Source organism: Sinocyclocheilus grahami, unplaced genomic scaffold (assembly GCF_001515645.1).
Source record: "Sinocyclocheilus grahami isolate Dianchi unplaced genomic scaffold, SAMN03320097.WGS_v1.1 scaffold468.1, whole genome shotgun sequence".
NCBI classification, from domain to species: domain Eukaryota; kingdom Metazoa; phylum Chordata; class Actinopteri; order Cypriniformes; family Cyprinidae; genus Sinocyclocheilus; species Sinocyclocheilus grahami.
The window spans coordinates 457732-478378 of NW_015505647.1; the positions used below are offsets into that span (position 1 = coordinate 457732).

At 37.2% G+C, this 20647-nt stretch overlaps 1 protein-coding gene across 1 annotated transcript in view; it reads left to right on the plus strand.

Annotated features, from left to right (window-relative positions):
- LOC107553282 (membrane-bound O-acyltransferase domain-containing protein 2-like) overlaps positions 1–20647 on the plus strand; it is a 61392-nt gene that overhangs the window by 38969 nt on the left and 1776 nt on the right. Inside the window, exons 5-12 of the mRNA XM_016235466.1 lie at positions 2186–2241; positions 11410–11464; positions 13726–13909; positions 15978–16170; positions 16938–17041; positions 17136–17200; positions 17294–17426; positions 18867–19018. Of these exons, the coding sequence (XP_016090952.1) occupies positions 2186–2241; positions 11410–11464; positions 13726–13909; positions 15978–16170; positions 16938–17041; positions 17136–17200; positions 17294–17426; positions 18867–19018 (942 nt within the window). The remainder of the gene's footprint in view (positions 1–2185; positions 2242–11409; positions 11465–13725; positions 13910–15977; positions 16171–16937; positions 17042–17135; positions 17201–17293; positions 17427–18866; positions 19019–20647) is intronic.

Sequence of the window (20647 nt, forward strand, 5' to 3'; positions counted from 1 at the left end):
GGAGCCACCGATCATGGCCCCTCCCCTAACACTATAATAACTGTCGCTGATGCACCGGAGCCACCGATCATGGCCCCTCCCCTAACACTATAATAACTGTCGCTGATGCACCGGAGCCACCGATCATGGCCCCTCCCCTAACACTATAATAACTGTCGATGATGCACCGGAGCCACCGATCATGGCCCCTCCCCTAACACTATAATAACTGTCGATGATGCACCGGAGCCACCGATCATGGCCCCTCCCCTAACACTATAATAACTGTCGATGATGCACCGGAGCCACCGATCATGGCCCCTCTAACACTATAACTAGGGCACATTCGCATCAGTTCACCCGCTCAATCGCGAGTTACTGTCAGTACCGTTAGTTACGACAGCCTACAGTTTGTTAGCTAGCTATGCCTTCCGTCACGGAAATGCATATTACCTGGTTGCGATAACTTATGAAACAGCTCTGTGTCAGTGCCTATCCTAGATTTCTGGGGGACCTACACAAAACTGTGTTGGTGGGGGGCGGTGTTGTGGGTTATGAGTGGTTATGAATGAATGAATGAAACGCATTTGTCTGTGTTTCACTCCGTCTCGAATCACGCTCGTGGAAAGCGCTTGAGAAACAGTGTCTCTTCTGTGGCTCGGCTTTCCAACTCGTTTTTTTAGTCTCGAGCAAGACTGTACGACAATCACATTACATAATTTGACTGATTTTTATGTAGAAAAGGGCGACAGCGCACCGCATTAAAATAAATGATCATTCATGTTTTTATAACCGCTGGCCAAATTCAAAAACGAAACTAAAATTAAATAATCTTTGAAATCATCTTTTTGTGTTTCGGGGGCCCAACGCAGATTGCGTATTTTGAATGAATGAATGAATGAATGATGCATTTATATAGCGCTTTATTGTGTATTGCTGTACACCCAAAGCGCTTTACAATCATGTGGGGGGGGGGAGGTCTCTCCTCAACCACCACCAGTTGTATGATGCGACAGCAGCCACAGGACAACGGCGCCAGTGCGCTCACCACATACCAGCTACAGGTGGAGAGGAGAGAGAGTCATAGAGCCAATCAAGTGGATGGGGATTATTAGGAGGCCATGATAGACAAGGGCCAGTGGCGGCAATTTGGCCAGGACTACGGGGGTACACCCCTACTCTTTTACGAGAAGTGCCATGGGATTTTTAATGACCACAGAGAGTCAGGACCTCGGTTTAACGTCTCATCCGAAGGACGATGCTTTTTGACAGTATAGTGTCCCCGTCACTATACTGGGGTGTTAGGACCCACACAGACCACAGGGTGAGCACCCCCTGCTGGCCTCATTTTGTGTATAGGGAGGATTGGCTCTGCTCTGTGTCCTTGTAGCGATATTTGATAGTTAAGAGGCGGCAGCTTTCCCACGAGTGGGCGTGGTTTCAGGCAGCACAGACAACAGACATGCCCCAGTGTTTGATAGCAGAGGATACCGCCCTTTTTTTCAAGTACATAAAATAAGGCGGTATCCTCTGCTCTCAAACACTGGGGGCATGTCTGCTGTCTGTGCTGAAACCACGCATTTTTTTAACATTCAAATTTGGTGGTTAATAATACATTTTTCTGTGGTGTGACAAACTCAGAACACATACTTAATATTGACTTTACAGGGATTTTAAATTTTGGGGTTTTTAAGTAGGTTTCCCTAACTGCGTATGAAGAGATGCCTCTTATTGCCTCATACATGTACCTCAAAATATCTCATTACATAAAAAAATCACTGTACATATTCTGCTTTTTATTCTCCAGAACTATCTGGTTAAAATATGCATGCATTCAGCTTTATGCTGCACTTTATGCTGCATTGAGACTCCAGCTCTCCTCCAATGAAATATACATGTTAACTACAGCCAATGTCAAGTATATAAGTGCTTTAGTTTTAGCTCCGGATCAAAGCATATCAGAATTATAGCTCAACCTTCAAGTAGGTTTGACTTAAAAGCTACAGCAAGGTGAACTCGACCCTTTAGAAACCGTGTGGAGATGTGGTCAGTGCAACTGGATAAATAATAAATGTTGAAGAGGTTGGTTTGATAGAAGTGGAAGCTCTTACGTACATGTGGATCCAACAGACTCAATATCAGGTTTAAACAGGAGCTCTCACACATATCCACCCTTTCCTTTTCCTTTTTCCTTTCCTCTCTCCAGGCCCATGATGGTCATCACACAGAAGATCACAAGTTTGGCATTTGAGATTCATGACGGTATGTAACAGTTTTATTAATCCAATTCCCATCTTCTTCTCTTTATGAAGTTTTCATGGTTAAAAAAAGTCTGTAAAAAAGTAATGAATGGTATAATAAAACTGGCATGATTTCTACCTGAAATCTTTCTAGAGCTCCATTGTTTCTGTCTATGCCTGTGTCAGAGGCTCTAGGAATTACATAAGGGCTGTGAAACCCTGCTGCTACACCACATCCTCGTATGCCATTGATTTATACCACTGCTGGCGCTGCACCCAGTGAGTGGGCCAAAGGAGTTTGGGCTGCCAGCTGGATGTTGCGCTGCATAGACCACACTTACCGCATCCAACACACTATACCGCTTATTATGCAACTTGGTGAAATCTGTTTAATAAGATACTAATTGTGCTACATCTCCACATCATTTTTGGATGATCTGGATCAAGGAGAATGAAGGGGATTTCAAGATCCTCCCTTCAACTGAGTGTGTTAAAGGGACAGTTCACCTAAAATAAAAATTCTGTCATCATTTTGACACACCATATTGGAATATACACTACCATTAAAAAGTTTGAAGTCAATAAGACTTAAAATAGCAAGGACACATTAATTTAATCAGAAGTGATAGTAAACATTTATAATGTTTCTGTTTCAAATGTTATTTTGAACTTTATATTAATCAAAGAATACTGAAAAAATATTAAGATGCAAGTTTTTCAACATTGATAATAATAAGAAATGTTTTTTGACCACCATATCGGCATATTAGAATGATCTCTGAAAAATCATGTGATACTGAAGACTGAAATAATTTTGTCGCTTGAAAATTCAGCTCTGCATTACAGGAATAAATTACATTTTGAAATATAATAAAATAAAAAACAGCTATTTTCAATTATAATAATATTTCACAATATTAGTTTTACTATATTTTTGATTAAAATTAAAACTTTTTTTTTGTTCCTCAAAACTTCTATATCCTTCGACCTTTCGACCTTGACAGCCCCTGGCCATGATTTACTTTCATTGGTTGAAAAAGAGCAGCTCAGACATTCTTGCAAATATCTTTTGTGTTCCTCAGAAGTTAGTAAGTCAAAGGGGTTTGGAATGACATGAGGAATTAATATTGACAGATTTTTCATTTTTGGATGAACTGTATCTTTAAGCACAAAGGAATGAGAATCAGAGGAAGCGTGATGGCAGGAACCCAAGAGACACTCTAGTTTTATCAACGACTGGCAAATCTCCCATGTAAACAAGACAACTGATAAGAAAAACTAGATTGCACACCATCCTAGCATAGTTTTTAGATACTTAGTCAACCAAAGAACTAATCGCTGTGATATGTGACTGAGTCACATTTAGAGTCAAACAGAAGTAGCATCAGTGTCACCACATTTCCTTTAACAGGGTTTATGGGAAGATTAAGAAAGCACATCCCGTTTCTCTGAAGCGATAGCTCACAGAACAGCTGGCCGAAACTGCAGCCCAGCACTTTTGAGCTGCCTCCGCATGACTTGCTGTTAGCTCTGCATGTCCTGCTCTAAGACAGCACACATGACAATATTAATCCATGTGTTTTAATGAAGTTATGTAATAGTCTCCTTCCTCCACCACTTTATGGAGAACTAAACTGAGTGTGGCGCTTTGATACTTTGGCAAATGACGCAGACTAAAGGCCAAAGTATACTTTGGTTTTTACACGTACGCGAGGGTCCACATACAGTGCACTGCGTGATGAAAATTTCATTACCAGAATAGTATGCGCCTACTGTATGCACACCACACATTTTTGTAACCGTGCATACTTTGTATGTCTCACAACCGGGACAAACAGGCAGATTAAAGTGAGTCGGTGAGTTTATTAAAAGGAACTGAGGAGCAGCTTCCAACATAAAAGAAGCAAACTGAGGAATCAATGGAAGCAGAGAACACGGTCTTATCTGAGGTCTACACTCTTGTCCTTTTGGCAGAGAAGTGAGGAATCCCAGGCTTGACAGGCGGATAGGTAGGCAAGGAACCCGTGCTGAGATGCTTGTAACCTTGAGACCAGCCGACGAGTGACTGAGGTGAGTGTGTTTTAGACTGGTGTGTAAGTGGGTGCAGGTGTCCGTGATTAGTAATCAGGTGATCGTGAGCGGGTGTAGGAGGCTGATTCGGCTGGTGAGGCAGGTGTTTCCGTGTGCTGAAACCACGCATTTTTTTAACATTCAAATTTGGTGGTTAATAATACATTTTTCTGTGGTGTGACAAACTCAGAACACATACTTAATATTGACTTTACAGGGATTTTAAATTTTGGGGTTTTTAAGTAGGTTTCCCTAACTGCGTATGAAGAGATGCCTCTTATTGCCTCATACATGTACCTCAAAATATCTCATTACATAAAAAAATCACTGTACATATTCTGCTTTTTATTCTCCAGAACTATCTGGTTAAAATATGCATGCATTCAGCTTTATGCTGCACTTTATGCTGCATTGAGACTCCAGCTCTCCTCCAATGAAATATACATGTTAACTACAGCCAATGTCAAGTATATAAGTGCTTTAGTTTTAGCTCCGGATCAAAGCATATCAGAATTATAGCTCAACCTTCAAGTAGGTTTGACTTAAAAGCTACAGCAAGGTGAACTCGACCCTTTAGAAACCGTGTGGAGATGTGGTCAGTGCAACTGGATAAATAATAAATGTTGAAGAGGTTGGTTTGATAGAAGTGGAAGCTCTTACGTACATGTGGATCCAACAGACTCAATATCAGGTTTAAACAGGAGCTCTCACACATATCCACCCTTTCCTTTTCCTTTTTCCTTTCCTCTCTCCAGGCCCATGATGGTCATCACACAGAAGATCACAAGTTTGGCCTTTGAGATTCATGACGGTATGTAACAGTTTTATTAATCCAATTCCCATCTTCTTCTCTTTATGAAGTTTTCATGGTTAAAAAAGTCTGTAAAAAAGTAATGAATGGTATAATAAAACTGGCATGATTTCTACCTGAAATCTTTCTAGAGCTCCATTGTTTCTGTCTATGCCTGTGTCAGAGGCTCTAGGAATTACATAAGGGCTGTGAAACCCTGCTGCTACACCACATCCTCGTATGCCATTGATTTATACCACTGCTGGCGCTGCACCCAGTGAGTGGGCCAAAGGAGTTTGGGCTGCCAGCTGGATGTTGCGCTGCATAGACCACACTTACCGCATCCAACACACTATACCGCTTATTATGCAACTTGGTGAAATCTGTTTAATAAGATACTAATTGTGCTACATCTCCACATCATTTTTGGATGATCTGGATCAAGGAGAATGAAGGGGATTTCAAGATCCTCCCTTCAACTGAGTGTGTTAAAGGGACAGTTCACCTAAAATAAAAATTCTGTCATCATTTTGACACACCATATTGGAATATACACTACCATTAAAAAGTTTGAAGTCAATAAGACTTAAAATAGCAAGGACACATTAATTTAATCAGAAGTGATAGTAAACATTTATAATGTTTCTGTTTCAAATGTTATTTTGAACTTTATATTCATCAAAGAATACTGAAAAAATATTAAGATGCAAGTTTTTCAACATTGATAATAATAAGAAATGTTTTTTGACCACCATATCGGCATATTAGAATGATCTCTGAAAAATCATGTGATACTGAAGACTGAAATAATTTTGTCGCTTGAAAATTCAGCTCTGCATTACAGGAATAAATTACATTTTGAAATATAATAAAATAAAAAACAGCTATTTTCAATTATAATAATATTTCACAATATTAGTTTTACTATATTTTTGATTAAAATTAAAACTTTTTTTTTGTTCCTCAAAACTTCTATATCCTTCGACCTTTCGACCTTGACAGCCCCTGGCCATGATTTACTTTCATTGGTTGAAAAAGAGCAGCTCAGACATTCTTGCAAATATCTTTTGTGTTCCTCAGAAGTTAGTAAGTCAAAGGGGTTTGGAATGACATGAGGAATTAATATTGACAGATTTTTCATTTTTGGATGAACTGTATCTTTAAGCACAAAGGAATGAGAATCAGAGGAAGCGTGATGGCAGGAACCCAAGAGACACTCTAGTTTTATCAACGACTGGCAAATCTCCCATGTAAACAAGACAACTGATAAGAAAAACTAGATTGCACACCATCCTAGCATAGTTTTTAGATACTTAGTCAACCAAAGAACTAATCGCTGTGATATGTGACTGAGTCACATTTAGAGTCAAACAGAAGTAGCATCAGTGTCACCACATTTCCTTTAACAGGGTTTATGGGAAGATTAAGAAAGCACATCCCGTTTCTCTGAAGCGATAGCTCACAGAACAGCTGGCCGAAACTGCAGCCCAGCACTTTTGAGCTGCCTCCGCATGACTTGCTGTTAGCTCTGCATGTCCTGCTCTAAGACAGCACACATGACAATATTAATCCATGTGTTTTAATGAAGTTATGTAATAGTCTCCTTCCTCCACCACTTTATGGAGAACTAAACTGAGTGTGGCGCTTTGATACTTTGGCAAATGACGCAGACTAAAGGCCAAAGTATACTTTGGTTTTTACACGTACGCGAGGGTCCACATACAGTGCACTGCGTGATGAAAATTTCATTACCAGAATAGTATGCGCCTACTGTATGCACACCACACATTTTTGTAACCGTGCATACTTTGTATGTCTCACAACCGGGACAAACAGGCAGATTAAAGTGAGTCGGTGAGTTTATTAAAAGGAACTGAGGAGCAGCTTCCAACATAAAAGAAGCAAACTGAGGAATCAATGGAAGCAGAGAACACGGTCTTATCTGAGGTCTACACTCTTGTCCTTTTGGCAGAGAAGTGAGGAATCCCAGGCTTGACAGGCGGATAGGTAGGCAAGGAACCCGTGCTGAGATGCTTGTAACCTTGAGACCAGCCGACGAGTGACTGAGGTGAGTGTGTTTTAGACTGGTGTGTAAGTGGGTGCAGGTGTCCGTGATTAGTAATCAGGTGATCGTGAGCGGGTGTAGGAGGCTGATTCGGCTGGTGAGGCAGGTGTTTCCGTGACAGTTATGTGCAGGTCGCACATTGAATTTGTTTTGCACTAATCAGTTGCTCCACAGCTGATACCGGCCTGTTGTTTCACAGTAGAAAAATAAACTAAAAAGATGGAACAACAACAACAACAAAATACCAGAGTCTGCAACAACAACAGACACCAGCTTTGGCAAGCGCTTGTGTGAGAGGCTTATGAGATCGCTGCAACTTTAGTTTGAAAGAGTACAAAGATTTTATCAGACATAACTTTGGGAGAAAAATAGCGCAGACACTGGACAAAGATGAAACTTTCTAGAGTGCACGTGTTGACCGCCTGTGTGTAAAATGTATTGTATTTTTGGCCTTTTTGTCAAATGCTAGAGATAACACAGAGGGGACAGGAAATTGAGGCATGGAGTACTGCAGTGATGACACACTTTTGTAGGCCAACCCGGATATTAGCATCACCCTGTTTAAAAAAAAACAAAAATAATAATTTTTAGTTGTTATTTTGTAAGCACTGTGACCACTAAGGGTGCTTTCACACTTGGCCTGTTGTTTCGGAAACTGGCGCGTTTCCCCCCTTAGCTCGGTTCATTTGGGGATATGTGAACACGGCAATCGCGCTTGGATCCGCGCCAAAACAATCGGTCCGAGATTGCTTGAACGAGGTGGTCTCGGCTTGATTGAAAACGAACTCTGGAGCAGTTCGGTTGAAGTGAGAAAGCAATCCGATCCAACGGACCAACGAACCAGGCTATATCACAATTTTTGATGGGTAATTATGTAAGTTCCGTGAAAAGCATTAGCTTTGTTGTTTTGCTAATACCTCAAAATGAACCTGTGAATGTCTGTGGGTGAGCACGTCTTTGCCATTCAAAAATCAAAGTGCACTTTTTTTATTTTATAATGCCGTCTTATTGCTCTTCTTTGTAGTATGTGCATTTTAAAAATATTTTCCTAATCAATCCTGGACTCTTGCTCAAAATGATAAATTATTACAACGACATGCGTGACAGCTAAGTGGAATCCAGGAAAATTAACCGTGGAACTTTGACCAATGAGAGAACAGTTTACTCGCGCGTGACTTGTATTAACAAATTTGGTCCGTTTAGAAACTTTGCCTTGTGAAATCGAACCACATCAAGAATAAAAAGCTACATTTTAATAATTTTAATCCCTGTTTCGGAACAAAGCAATCGATCTACAGGTGTGAAAGCATTGTGATAATGAAAAGACATTATGATTGCAAGTTCTTTTCATCCTGATAATCTTAACATATAAACACAACTTTTATCAATACAATAACCAGAAGTAAAAAGCTAAACATAACAATGGTCACCTGACTTAAGTGTCACCGTCACTAAGCTTCTGACAGCTCTTCAATGACATTTAATGTCCCAGACAGCAGATGTAGTACAATTGACCTTAGTTACTGTTGCTACGACTGACAAGCCATGGAGCTCTCACGCCACACATCATGTTCTCACGCAGTGAAAAATACATTGTGGAGCAAAGAGGAAACTGACAACACGCCGACAGAGCAGGTTACTTTTGATATGAAACAAAGTCTCAGCTTTCAAATTGTCATTTTTAAGAAATTCTAACAATAAATAGCGTTTTGTGGCTCTTTAATGTGTCGTGACCGATTACTGTAGCGCCTCAGTTCAAGTGGCACATGAATCGATAATCTCTTCCTCTACTAGTTATAGCATGAAAAAAACCATAAATGAACATCAGGAGGTATCTTGTTTGAACTGCGGAAAGACATCAGTGCACACCACTTTTGAAGTTCAAGTCCACCAACATTAATCTACTCTCGTCTGGTTTGTTTGTCTGACAGATTCTGCATTATGATTGGTCAGATCGCCTGTCAATCAAACACCCGGCAAAGGGTCAGTTTAGCCACTTGTTAGCAATCGCCTTTTTCAAAACCAGTAAAAGCTTTAAAGAAAAAACTAATGGTGTATTACTGATGTATTTTGTGTTGCAGAATGAAAACCTTGCAGAATGAAAATGAGCTTGTGTTTACCACTGACCATATTTCAGGCATTTAACCAAAAACCCATTGATTTTTCAGAATGATAGAGGTGGAAGTGCTAAAATGCTAACACGTTTCCTACAAAAAAATACACTCTATACAATCGGGGTTACAACCCAGGTTTCAACCGAGTCTCCCACATTATCACCAGACCTCAATGTGTCCAACATGTGGTTCGTTTTGTTGTTAATACTGTTTCAATGGGTCTGTGTAGGACCTGAGAGTACTGCCCGGTGAACACATATCATGAGGTGTTGTTGATGCTGTCACATTTGCTAAAGGAAGAAGAGTGGGATTGTGTCTGTGTGTACATGCTGCTGTGGGTTATGCATTTCCCAGCAGCCATTAGAGCCTGCAGAAGCTGATAGGGTGACTAATCGAGTTGTCAGTGCACTGACAGAGATGAATGAAGAATGGCTTGATCCATTTTCTTCACTAACCCTGCAGACTTCATGCTCCAGACTGGAGCAGAGCAGCTCAGTGCTGCAGAACACGACAGCACTGTCCACAGACACTATATTAATGTCAACAGTACTGTCTATCTATCTATATATATATATATATATATATATATATATATATATATATATTGGTTTGGGGCTGATAGATTTCTTTTTTTTTGATGTTTTTGAAAGAAGTCTCATATGCTCAGCATTTATGCTCATAACAAACCATACATCAATGGAAAGCTTGTTTATTCAGCTTTCAGATGATGTCTTAAAAAAATGTACCCTTATGACTGGTTTTGTGGTCCAGGGTCACAAATGGATAATATATTTCACTTATAATAATAAAAAATCAGCTTGTTGCTTAATTTTATTAAACAAAAAATGTAGTTAAAATAAAATTTAATAATTGATTACAGGCACTACTGTTCAAAAGTCTGGGGTCAGTAAGAATTTGTTTAATGGTTTTTGAAAGAAGTCTCATATGCTCACCAAAGCTGCATTTATTTGATTAAAATTGCAATTAAAACAGTGACATCGTGGAATGTTTTTACAATTTAAAATAACTGTTTTCTATTTTAATATATCTTAATGTAATTTATTTCTGTGATGGTACATGATCCTTCAGAAATCATTCTAATATGCTGATTTGGTGCTCAAGAAATGTGTAATTATCTATGTTAAAAACATCTACTTAAATTTTTTTTGAACACTGTGATGCATGTTTTTCAGGATAAAAAAAACCCAACATTTATTTTAAAATAGAAATCTTTTTATAAATGTCTTTACTGAGAATCTTCAGCAATGTGTCCTTAATATATCCTTGCTGAATATAAGTATTAATTTCTTTCAAAGTAAATATTACCCCAAACATTTGAGCTGTAATCTCAAGAGAGAGAGAGAGAGAGAGAGAGAGATTCATTTACTACATTATTTTCGTAAAAAAAAAAAAAAGTGACGTGACATGTGGTTGGTTACCCATACTAGGAATTAGTGCTCTGCATTTATCCCATCCTAAGTGCGCACACACACAGCAGTGAACACACACCCGGAGCAGTGGGCAGCCATTTAAGCTGTGGTGCCCGGGGAGCAGTTGGGGGTTCGGTGCCTTGCTCAAGGGCACCTCAGTCGTGGTATTGAAGGTGGAAGAGAGCGCTGTACATTCACTCCCCCCACCTACAATCCCTGCTGGTATGAGACTCGAACCTGCAACCTTTGGGTTAAGAGTCCGACTCTAACCATTAGGCCACGACTTCCCAAATATAATGTGCATTTATCATGGTTTTACTTATAGGCACTAATAATTTATAATATATATATATACAGGCTGTACAATTAAACAATATTGTATTTGACCTTTAACTTTGAAAACGCTGAATGTGTAAGCACAGATGTGTGGATATCATTTCTGTTTGTATTTGGTGAGTGTGTATGAGTCTGCATCATCACGTGGGCTTCATTCACACATATTTGCTGTATCAGAGTATAGCTGCTGTTTCTGCAGGTTAGTGTGAATCGCAGGAGACCACTGGCCTCAAACTCCACAACACTGCGGCAGTAGTGCTTCTGCTTTATAACCGAACTGTATCTGTACTTCAACTACAACTTCTAGACATGTTTCTAAGTGACAGTGTTTTGTGGGAGTGTGCCTGATGAGTTTTGGGCCTGTGTTTGTGTGTTTTTCCCACAGGTTTGATGAAGAGGGAGGAGCATCTAAAGCCCAGTCAGAAGTATCTTGCAGTCAGGTATGTGTGAAAGGTATGTTTGTGGTTGGGATGAGATCACTCATTTACTTTCTGTGTCTTTTGAAAGATAATCAACTTCAAACCCGATTCGAGATATAAAGTTCCTCTCACTGATCAAATGCATGTTAGTCCCATTAGAGAGTGCACAGCTGCATTCTTCAATACCAATCATCTTAAGCATAATATTGTTCTGCAGTGCCCAAAAAACAGCATACCACTTGCAGACTCAAATCATTCACAATCAAGCCCTGAAGGCTGTTGCCAAGCAACTGAACGTTCCCGCCATATCACGTCAACCGGTGTCCACAGGAAGTTATCAGGATTCTGAGGTTTCGGAAGTCACACCCTGTGGTTAATAGGAGCAGTTTTGAGTAATGTTAGTACCATGGCCCTGTGGTCACAGAGTGTTGAGCAATATGTCAACATTTACATAATGGATGAGTTGCATTCTTGTTCAAACATGACCAAAGTGCTGGTTACATATGCTACAAACTCATTCACGGTTGAGATAATAGCAGTCAGATCAAATTCATGTAATCCTAGTGTAAATCTTGTATATATAATTATATTTAACCACTGGACTAACTACTGTAACAGTGCTCAGCTGTTTTAAGAACTTTGCCAGTAATTAGCATCGCATGGAAAAATGCTTCTTGACAAATGTAACGGATTCATTTTAGCAAAGTTTGTTCAGACAGTTCATTCCAGTGACCTGGTTCAAAACAAGTGAATTATCAAGAGAATATGTATATCTATTGTACATTTGTCTGTGTAAGCATAATGCTGATATCTTCATTGATTGATTTTCAACAATTCTGTGTTTTTCTGTCAATATGGGGTGCTGTGTGTACATTAATGAGGAAAAAAATGAACTTTTTTAAATATTTAATAAAGATTTTAATATATATCTCTATAAAATATATATTTATATATTTATATATTTATTTTATTTATAGTAATAAAATATAGTTAATTTTTGTTATATTAATGTTTTATTTATTTGTCATTTTATTTTTATTAGTCATATGTAATGTATATATGTAAAATAGATCATTTTGTAAAGCAAAATCATCATTGCTGTTTTCCGTATTATTTTGGTACTTATGTTAAGCTATCTTATGTTTGTACTTTGTACCGTAGCTTCTTTAAAAAGGTACCTTAATTTAACTTAGGTAGCTTGTTGAGAAGCTGCTTCCTCTAATTCCTTAGCCTTGATAAACTAATTAATGGCCTTATAACATTCTCTGCTTTCTTAAATACTGAAAAACATTACTACATTAATAATATTTGTTAAAGGGATTGCTCACCCAAAAATGAAAAATAAATTATGATTTACTCACCCTCAAGCCATCCTAGGTGCATTCTTCTTTCAGACGAATACAATCGGAGTTATATTAAAAACTGTCCTGTCCTATCCTAGTTAATAAAGACCTTCTGAAGCGAATTGATGCGTTTGTGTAAGAAAAATATCCATATTTATAACTTTAGAAAGTAATCTCTAGCTTCCACTAACTGTCGTATGCACGTTCACAAGAGAGTAGCATCCAACGGATGACGTAGGCGTAGTGTCCGGTCCGGTAAGAATATTCTAGTCTCGCGAGAACCAAGTTTGGTTTACAGCAAGGGAAAACCAGTTTCCTCTTTGCTTTTATCGAAATCCTCCGTCATTTTTCTTTACAAATCCTCATTTTGCACTTCTAATTCATTACCCTTTTTTGTTTTTTTTCCTCTTTCCTCTGCTCTTGTGCATTCGTCACTTCTTACTGGACCGGACGCTACGCCTACATCCTACTTCCTTCGCTGGAACGCCACTCTCTTGTGAATGCTCATACGACAGTTAGCGGAAGCTAGAGATTACTGTTTATAAAGTTTTAAATATGGATATTGTTCTTACACAAACGCATCGATTGGCTTCAGAAGGCCTTTATTAACCCCGTGTTTTTTATGATGGATGGATGCACTTTATTTAGCTTCAAAATCTCGACCACCATTCTAAAGCTTGGAAGAGCCAGGATATTTTTTTAATATAACTCAGATTGTATTTGTCTGAAAGAAGAAAGTCGTATACACTTAGGATGGCTTGAGGGTGAGTAAATCATGGGGCAATTTCATTTTTGGGTGAACTATCCCTTTAACATTTGTCCTTTTTCATCATTATTTCCACTACAAAGCAAATCGTGCTTTGTTAGTTAGGTTTTTTTTTTAATTATACAATTTATTTGGTGACTTATAGTTGTTCTGTCCTTGTGTTTGCTGTACAGGAAGATGCCCAGTCTGCTGGAGTATCTGAGTTATAACTGTAACTTTATGGGGATCTTGGCCGGCCCGACCTGTTCTTATAATGATTACATAGCCTTTATAGAAGGCCGATGGTACGAGCCCAAGCACCTGGAGTCAAATGGCAAGGAGAACGGGAAATTCAAGCAGAGTGACCCTTCACCTAAGGTAGTGTGGTTACACTGCTCTCTTGCTCCCTCTGGTGACCGTATCACATTTGTGCTTTCAGATAGATAATATACTGGACATTACATAGTTAAATACAAGATGATATGTATATACATACACACACACACACACACACACACACACACACGTATTACCAGGCAAATTATGAGATGAGTAAAAAAAAATAAAAGTAATACTAAAGACATTTTACAATGTTACAGAAGATTTCTGTTTCAAGTAAATCTTGTTCTTTTAAACGTTCTATTCATCAGAAAATCCTGAAAAAAATATATCACAGTTTAAAAAAAATATATTAACCTTTTTCAGCAATGATAATTAAAAGAACAATTATTAATAATCGAACATGAATAATAATTGACAGTAACTGAGCACCAAATCTGCATATTAGAATGATTTCTAAACGATAATGTGACTCTGAAGACTGGAGTAATGATGCTGAAAATTCAGTTTTGCCATCATAGGAATAATTTTTTTTTTTAATAAATATAGATTTTTTTTTATTACACTTTATAAATACATAAATATTACAGTTTGTTTTTTATTATTTTAGTTTTATTCATTATTTTCATTTAGATTTTTTTCATGCAGTATGTTTTTTTGCACCCTTACTCATTTACATAGTTTTAACAATAATTATCTTTAAAAAAAATATATTAACCTTTTTCAGCAATGATAATTAAAAGAACAATTATTAATAATCGAACATGAATAATAATTGACAGTAACTGAGCACCAAATCTGCATATTAGAATGATTTCTAAACGATAATGTGACTCTGAAGACTGGAGTAATGATGCTGAAAATTCAGTTTTGCCATCATAGGAATAAATTTTTTTTTTAATAAATATAGATTTTTTTTTATTGATACACTTTATAAATACATAAATATTACAGTTAGTTTTTTATTATTTTAGTTTTATTCATTATTTTCATTTAGATTTTTTTCATGCAGTATGTTTTTTTGCACCCTTACTCATTTACATAGTTTTAACAATAATTATACTTTTTTTAATTACAGAGCCAAAACAAACCCCAAGTTATACATGAAAAACTGAACCAAATGAGTAGAAGACATTTAGTAAATGTGGACAGCAATCATAAATTAAACAAAGAATATGTGAGTGTGGTTGAACAGGAATATAATGACCACTTTAGGACAGGTATTCAGGATGTCAGAACCAGTTTTTTTTTTTTTTTTGCAGAACTTATAGGGGAAATGCTTTTTTAATGGGGTAAACAATGCTACTTTGGGTTGACACTGAGAGACAATGAGGAGCACTCACAAAACTTTAGATTTAAACTCAACTGAACTTTATTGTATGCTAAGAACTTTTGCATTCCCTATTGCATTATCAATTTCCTTATGGATTTTCATGTCATTTAAATGAATGAAAACCTTCATGGACATGAGCTCATATTTCTCAGACATGCTGAGTGGAGAGTTTGTTTTGAGTGTAGCTCTGGTGATGAACATGCTTTTATATGCATTTCCTCCTCAGGAGTCTCACAATGGCCTCACTTTAATGGACTTCAGCAACATTTTAACCAGTAAAACCAGTAAAAGCTGCAGACCTTATTAAATATTGTCAGTGATGCATGGGTTTCATCCTCAATAGTTCAAAACATGTATAGGTTTCATCCTCAGTAGACAAAAGCATTTGTTGAATCAGCTCACTCGCATGTTTCAGAAGAGCCTGAGGAAGTTGCGTTCACAAATGTTTTTACTGCAACACAGAATCATTGCTAATTTACCATCCAGCTATCTCAGCTCCTCAGTGATTTAACGATATTAAAATAAAATGAGCTTTTAGATGCTAATTATACAAAAAGAAACTCATCTTTATACACACTTTAAAAATAATAATATTCTGTATGGTTAAAAGTGCTATTTTCCATAACATACACTACTGTTCAAATCATTCAATATATTAAACGGAAAGTAGTGTTTTCTGAACAGTAGTGTTTTTTTGTTTTTGTTTTTTTGGAAGACGTTTTCATTAATTGAAATGACTCTGACTCTCTGAAATGGTCTGTGTTGTTCTTATAGAGGGATGTGATCCAGAAAGTGTGCACGTGTGCTCTGTCACTAATGGTTTATTTGGTGATCTACACCATCTGCCCTACGGTGCGTATCATCGACGACACCTTCATGGCCTCTAACCCTTTCTACATCCAGGTCTTTTACCTCTACATCTCCATGTTGGCTTTACGTCCCAAATACTACTTTGTATGGACGTTAGGTGAGTAGAATAGATGGGCAATGTGCTCTTCTGGTATTAAATTATTCACACACACACACTCACACTCACACACACACACACACACACACACACACACACACACACACACACATATATATACAGTATACTATATATATATATGGTCTCAAAAAAAGTTTCTTTCAGTGTGCTATGTTGTGTACTGCACATTTTGAATAATATATATATACTGTGTGTGTGTATATATATATATTGAATAAAATATTGAAATTCCACACTTCCACATCATTGCATTCTGTTTTTATTCACAATTTGTACAGTGTCCCAACTTTTTTGGAATCGGGTTTATATATATATATTATATATAGATATATTATTCAAAATATGCAGTACACAACAGAGCACACTGAAAGAATTTGTACAGTGTCCCAACTTTTTTGGAATCGGGTTTGTATATATATATATTATATATAGATATATTATTCAAAATATGCAGTACACAACAGAGCACACTGAAAGAATTTTTTTTTTAATTATTGAAGAATAATCGAATTCCTAACACATTATATAATTCTAAATACCATTACATATTTGCATAAAATTTGATAAAAAAATGCATAATAACCATTTTATTACCACTCGTCAATAAAACACTCAGTGTACTGCTCTCTTGTGTTCATAAAAGGCATTTTGTCTGACTTGTTGCCCTGTTTCTAGTTTCTATTAGGTGGGTTTTTTGTCATGGTGAATCAGATGTTTTTTTACTAGATTCTTTCACTCTTTCACAGCCGATGCCATCAACAATGCGGCTGGTTTTGGGTTTAATGGCTATAACACAGATGGCACCCCAAAATGGGACAGAATATCAAACTTAAGAATACTTAATATTGAGGTAAGACAAAGCCAAAATATGCTGCTTCCACGAGTTTGTCTTCTCACTCAACCTGAACCCTAATATATCATCTTTTTCTTGATGTCCTTAACAGTTTGCCACCAGCTTCAAGATGTTCTTGGATAACTGGAACATACAGACGGCACTTTGGTTGAAAAGGTGAATGCTTCAAAACAGAATAATCGTGACTGAGCATGTGTGTACTTCCTGAAATCTCAGAAACAATGTGAGCTTTGATGCTGTTCTCTGCAGAGTGTGTTATGAGCGCTGCCCGTACAATCCGACTGCGGCCACATTCCTCCTCTCAGCCATCTGGCACGGAGTTTACCCAGGGTATTACCTGACCTTCATCACAGGCATTGTTGTAACAATGGCAGCACGGGCAGTGAGTATTCTTTACATAAGATGGGCTGTCAAAACAAGATTTAATTCAGATTTATATCACAAAGCACCTGAAGAAGTTTGATCTGAAGAATACTTTCATAGCACATCTATTGGGAGCAGTTAAAAATACTGTTACATTAGAATGAATTGGACATTGGTTTTCTCTACTAATAAATGAGAGGCATATAGGGATCCAAAAAAGACTATGCGCTCAGTCAAGGTTATTATTCATCTGGTCATGTGCTGCATAATACCACGATTTCTCTGTCGCATGGTAATGATCAAGGCCTCTCCAACTAAAGAAAAAAGTAGGTCACTTAGTTGCAGTAGTCCATCTTAAAATGCTACCCCGAATATAAACTATTCAGCCTATGGCATTGTCTGCATGATACACTGTTGCTTCCAGAGCTGTTTTCACTTTTTCAAACCCAAGTAAGAATATCCAAATCCAAGTAAAAATGACTGCACTTACTGAATATTCTTTTATTAATCAGAATTTGGATATTCTGAATATATACAGTACATGCCACGTGAACACTGTAATCTATTGTCATAACCTGACTAAACCAATATTCGAGATTTAAAAAAATCTGAATAAGACAGCTGTTTGGGGTTGGTAAGAATTTTGAATGGTTTTTAAAAAAATTAAAACTGCTCACCAAGGCTGCATTTATTTGATTAAAAAAAAACACAGTAAAAACTATAATATTGTGAAATAATATTAAAATTTCAAATAAATCTTTTCTATTTTAATGTATTTTAAAATGTAATTTCTTCCTGTGATGACAAAGCTGAATTTTTAGGGAGCCATTACTCCAGTCTTCAGTGTAATGCAGATCTTGCTTAATAAATGTATGAATAAAAAATAAAATAAAACAAAATGTTTCAGTGCTACTGTATGGCTGTATAGTATTAATGAGAATTATCTTCCATATTCTCTTCCATGCCTTATTCAGAATATCCATTTGTTATCTGCACATGTCGAAATGAAAGGGATTCTGGGTGCTACAGAATACATTCAGTTGTAAAATGTCAATAGAAGAAACACATTATTGGAGTGATTTTTTTCCCTCACAAACATTGAAAGAAACTACATAAGTATTTGGACAGACAAAAGCACTATATTATAACCAATTTTTACTGTGCTACTGTTTAATTATTTAAAAATAAACTTAATTAAAGTGAACATCTCCTGTATTTCCAGAAGAAAAATAATAATAAAAAAGAATGCACATGTCTTAGTGTATTTGGAAAATGCTAATTATATGTGTACAGGAACATTAACATTTTTAGGGGGATTGAAGTTTTAATGAAAATATAATTCTTAATCTGAAAATTATGTTCACGTATTTAGAATATGATCATTTATGTTTGAAATGTTTGATTTTACTTTAAAAGTCCCTTTTGAGCTTTTAAAGTTAGACAATTTCCTCTTTTTCAGGTAAGACACAATGTGAGACAACATTTCCTGGGCTCAGCCACGCTCAAGCTCATCTATGATGTGATCACATGGTTCAGCACGCAGATGGCCATTTGTTACACTGTTGTGCCATTTGTACTGCTGGCAGTGGGGCCTTCACTGAAGTTTTATAGGTCAGTAATACATTTGCACCAGTATGTGAGCATTCCAGGGCAGGCCCTAATGTCTCTGACTCCAGCCGTTACGGATTCACCTCCACTGACTGACGATCAATATGCAACAGGCTCTTTCAGATTGTTTATGAGCGAGCTTCGGTGATAAAACATTAATAAAGAAGTGAAACGCTTTAAAGAGCAGGTCAGAAAGTCATCGCAAACCCACATGCACCACTGTTGCTGAGAGTCATTAGCAGAAGATGTGAAGCTGACAGGTAATGCGAGGCTGATTTTATTTCTGCTCACTGCTTCATTCATTAGACGGTTTTACAGGCCTGAGTCTGGTGACACTTTATGAGCTGGCAGAGGACCATTTATTTCACAGCTTCTGCTGAGATAAAAGAAATCTATGATGGTCATTTGTTGGAGTAGTGCTGTTAAATGAGTCTGCCTGAAGATCACATAAAGCATTTTCATTAAAGAGAGAGAATTAGGTATTAGGAATTAGGCTATGGAAGCTCAGACCAGGAAAGAGTATGCATTGCTAAAAACTTCATTTGGACAACTTTAAAGGCGATTTTCTCAATAGTTAGATTTTTTTGCACCCTCGGATTCCAGATTTTCAAATAGTATCTTGGCCAAATATTCTTTCCTAACAAACCATACATCAATGGAAAGCTTATTTATTCAGCTTTCAGATGATGTATAAATCTCAATTTCGAAAAATTGACCCTTATGACTGGTTTTGTAGTCCAGGGTCACAAATTATGTTCAGGTGAAGAGGACCTCCGTATATGGTGTTGAAAGATATGGAGTGATGTAGCTGACTGGATAAAGAACTGAGACCCGAGACCCCCTAAAACCTAGAATCTTAATACTGTACTCACAAAAGTTTTCAAATTTTATAAAACAAAGGTTTTATAATGTATATTATATTATATTACATTTAGGGCTGGTAATTTAACGCGCTAATTTGATTAATTAATTACGGTGAAAAATAACGCGTTAAAATTATTAACGCATTTAAAGGGATACTCCACCCCAAAATGAAAATTTTGTCATTAATCACTTACCCCCATATCGTTCCAAACCCCTAAAAGCTTCGTTCGTCTTCGGAACACAATTTAAGATATTTTGGATGAAAACCGGGAGGCTTGTGACTGTCCCATTGACTGCCAAGTAAATTACACTGTCAAGGTCCAGAAAAGTATGAAAGACATCGTCAGAATAGTCCATCTGCCATCAGTGGTTCAACCATAACGTTATGAAGCGACGAGAATACTTTTTGTACGCGAAGAAAACAAAAATAACGACTTTATTCAACAATTCGTCTCCTCTGTGTCTCTTCGCATCACTGTAGCGCCATTTTGAAGAATAAACACTGAACGCAAGCAGCATACGCTATTCTGTGTCAGCCACGCTGCAGGGATGCGCTGTTTTTGTTCAAATCAAAGCGTAAATACACGTAGAAAACGTATCCTTGTGTCGCGGCTGACACAGAATAGCGTACGCTGCTTGCTTTCCCCAAAATAACCATGTAACAACACATTTTTAAAAATTATTATTCTTTGTTATTTATATTGTCATACAGACACGCAGTATGCATTTAGCAGTACTATAAACTTAATGGCAGAATGCAGTACATTT